This window comes from Etheostoma spectabile, chromosome 12 (assembly GCF_008692095.1).
Source record: "Etheostoma spectabile isolate EspeVRDwgs_2016 chromosome 12, UIUC_Espe_1.0, whole genome shotgun sequence".
NCBI lineage: Eukaryota > Metazoa > Chordata > Actinopteri > Perciformes > Percidae > Etheostoma > Etheostoma spectabile.
Window position 1 is genome coordinate 2384820 of NC_045744.1, and position 2024 is coordinate 2386843.

Consider the following 2024-nt stretch of genomic DNA (forward strand, 5'->3'; position numbering starts at 1 on the left):
TCTTGCAGGGCTTTCTGCTGATAGCAGCTCTGAGAGAAATAAAACCTTCCTTTCTAACGGTTTCTCAGCAGTTGCATTCCATCGCACAGTTGGACAGACTATGTTGTTTTGTGTTTTTCAGATAAACATGTGGTGCGGAGTGTGGTTACCCTTCCGACCACCGGCAGCCCTCATCCTGATGCATTAGATGTCAGCAGACTAATTAGCCTAATCTTCACGGGTCTTTGTAAAGCTTTAATTCCTTTAAAATACTCTCCAGTATATGTGTATATTGCATTTTTAGAAATTTAATATGGATGTCAAGTAAGCCGAGGATCACGCATGGTAAAGTAACACACCAGATGGTACACACCAGAGTCGGGCAGTATCCAAATGTTGAGCCCATCAAACCTCCTCCCTATTTATACAGTATTACTGTGACTAATTAAAAATGATGACGTAAGACTCAGATGGCGTCACCAAACTGTTGGCGTGTGCCTCCCCCGATCAGAATCTGAAGACCAAACCCTGACACGGAACTCTCTCCCTTCTCATTAGGGTGGAGCCCCAAATGCTGCCAGACTACAGAAGTCCTGGTCTTCTTCCAGACCAGGTCGCTCGGTGCGCAACTTGCCATCTTTCTCTCTCTCTCTCTCTCTTTCTTCTCCACACTGTCACGTGATAGCAACCACACATAAGCATTTTTAGACATTAAATAATAATATTTAATTGTCTCTCCTATTACCATATTACCGCCCAACCCTAGTACACACCTTGTAAATCCTGACCCCAGACCCCTGAACTTCCTCTCACACACTGAGCAGCAGGGCCACTCCTGCCAGCACCCACTTGGCAGGTCTCTCCCTGGTTTTTAGGCTGAAAGTCCATACATATGTGGGTCCTCTGATCTTGGTCTTGTAGAGTGGACATTCATAGATATTTCTGGTCTCCTGGCGGTCATTGGGCACAGCTCGGACTGCGATGACCGGCATGGCTGGGGTCAGTTCCTTTAGACGGGCCTCAGTGATCACCCCAGCCTGAGTGTCCCACCTTGCACCTGTGGGTGGACACAGGTGAAGAGGAGAGGGAAACTGGATTACCATGTTTACAATCTAGGCCATTTAAACAAGGATCAGTAACAGAAAAGGGGCCCTCAATGTTGCCCCACAATTAAGAGGAAATAAAAGACCTTCCATGTACAGTCCATATACGTATGCACCCTCCCTGGCAGGTTGGTTGAACTCTTCCTTAAACTTCTTGGTCACATCCACTGTCAGGTTCACCCTATCCAGGGGCCACTCGTTCTTACGTGCAAGAGACTGCATCACCGCTGCAAGGCCAGAACAAGTTAAAACAGACAATGGGTTACTAAGAAAGAAGAAGAGAAGAGGTGAGTTGACGCCTGGGTAGTACTCTTATCCGTGTGCATGAATGTGTGTTACCAGTGAGGAAGGACTGGGGGTTGAAAAGTCCCGACAGCCAGACAACACTCGGGAGGGACAGGTCCTGAGTCCAGCTGTCAAGCTCTTTACAACGCTGCAGCACATCATTATACCTGACACACACAAACACACTTAGGATGTCAGTCCTAAGGACATGTACTGTATTTCTTACAGCTACTATAGAGGGATTCATCTATTTAATATTTAAGTCATACTCTTTATTGATCAACTCTGTTGTTATTACACACTACACGCAGGCCTGAAATACACACACATGCTCAGGTCAGAGTGAGTGGGCTGTGACTGTTGAACAGGCGCCCTGAGCAGTTGAGGGGGGTTCGGTGCCTTGCTCAACAGCACCTTGGCAGGGCCCAGGAGGGGAACTGTCATCTCTACAGCAACCAGTCCACACACCGGACTCTGGTCCGTATGGGGACTTGAACCAGAACCCTCCGGTTCCCAACCCAACTCCCTTAGGACTGATCTACTGCCACCCATAATGCATTATCTATTTATATATTATCTATCATGTACTCGTAATGTATTACAGGACAGTATCTCAAACAACTAATTACATGATTTTTTATGATCACACACACACAC

At 46.7% G+C, this 2024-nt stretch overlaps 1 protein-coding gene across 1 annotated transcript in view; it reads right to left on the reverse strand.

Annotated features, from left to right (window-relative positions):
- Window positions 1-668: 668 nt before the first annotated feature.
- The window catches only part of dnah9l (dynein, axonemal, heavy polypeptide 9 like), a 55226-nt gene continuing 53870 nt past the window's right edge, over window positions 669-2024 (reverse strand). Inside the window, exons 86-88 of the mRNA XM_032531061.1 lie at window positions 1422-1534; window positions 1169-1309; window positions 669-1036 (exon numbers count right to left, since the gene is read on the reverse strand). Coding sequence (XP_032386952.1) covers window positions 789-1036; window positions 1169-1309; window positions 1422-1534 — 502 coding nt within the window. The 3' untranslated portion in view covers window positions 669-788. The remainder of the gene's footprint in view (window positions 1037-1168; window positions 1310-1421; window positions 1535-2024) is intronic.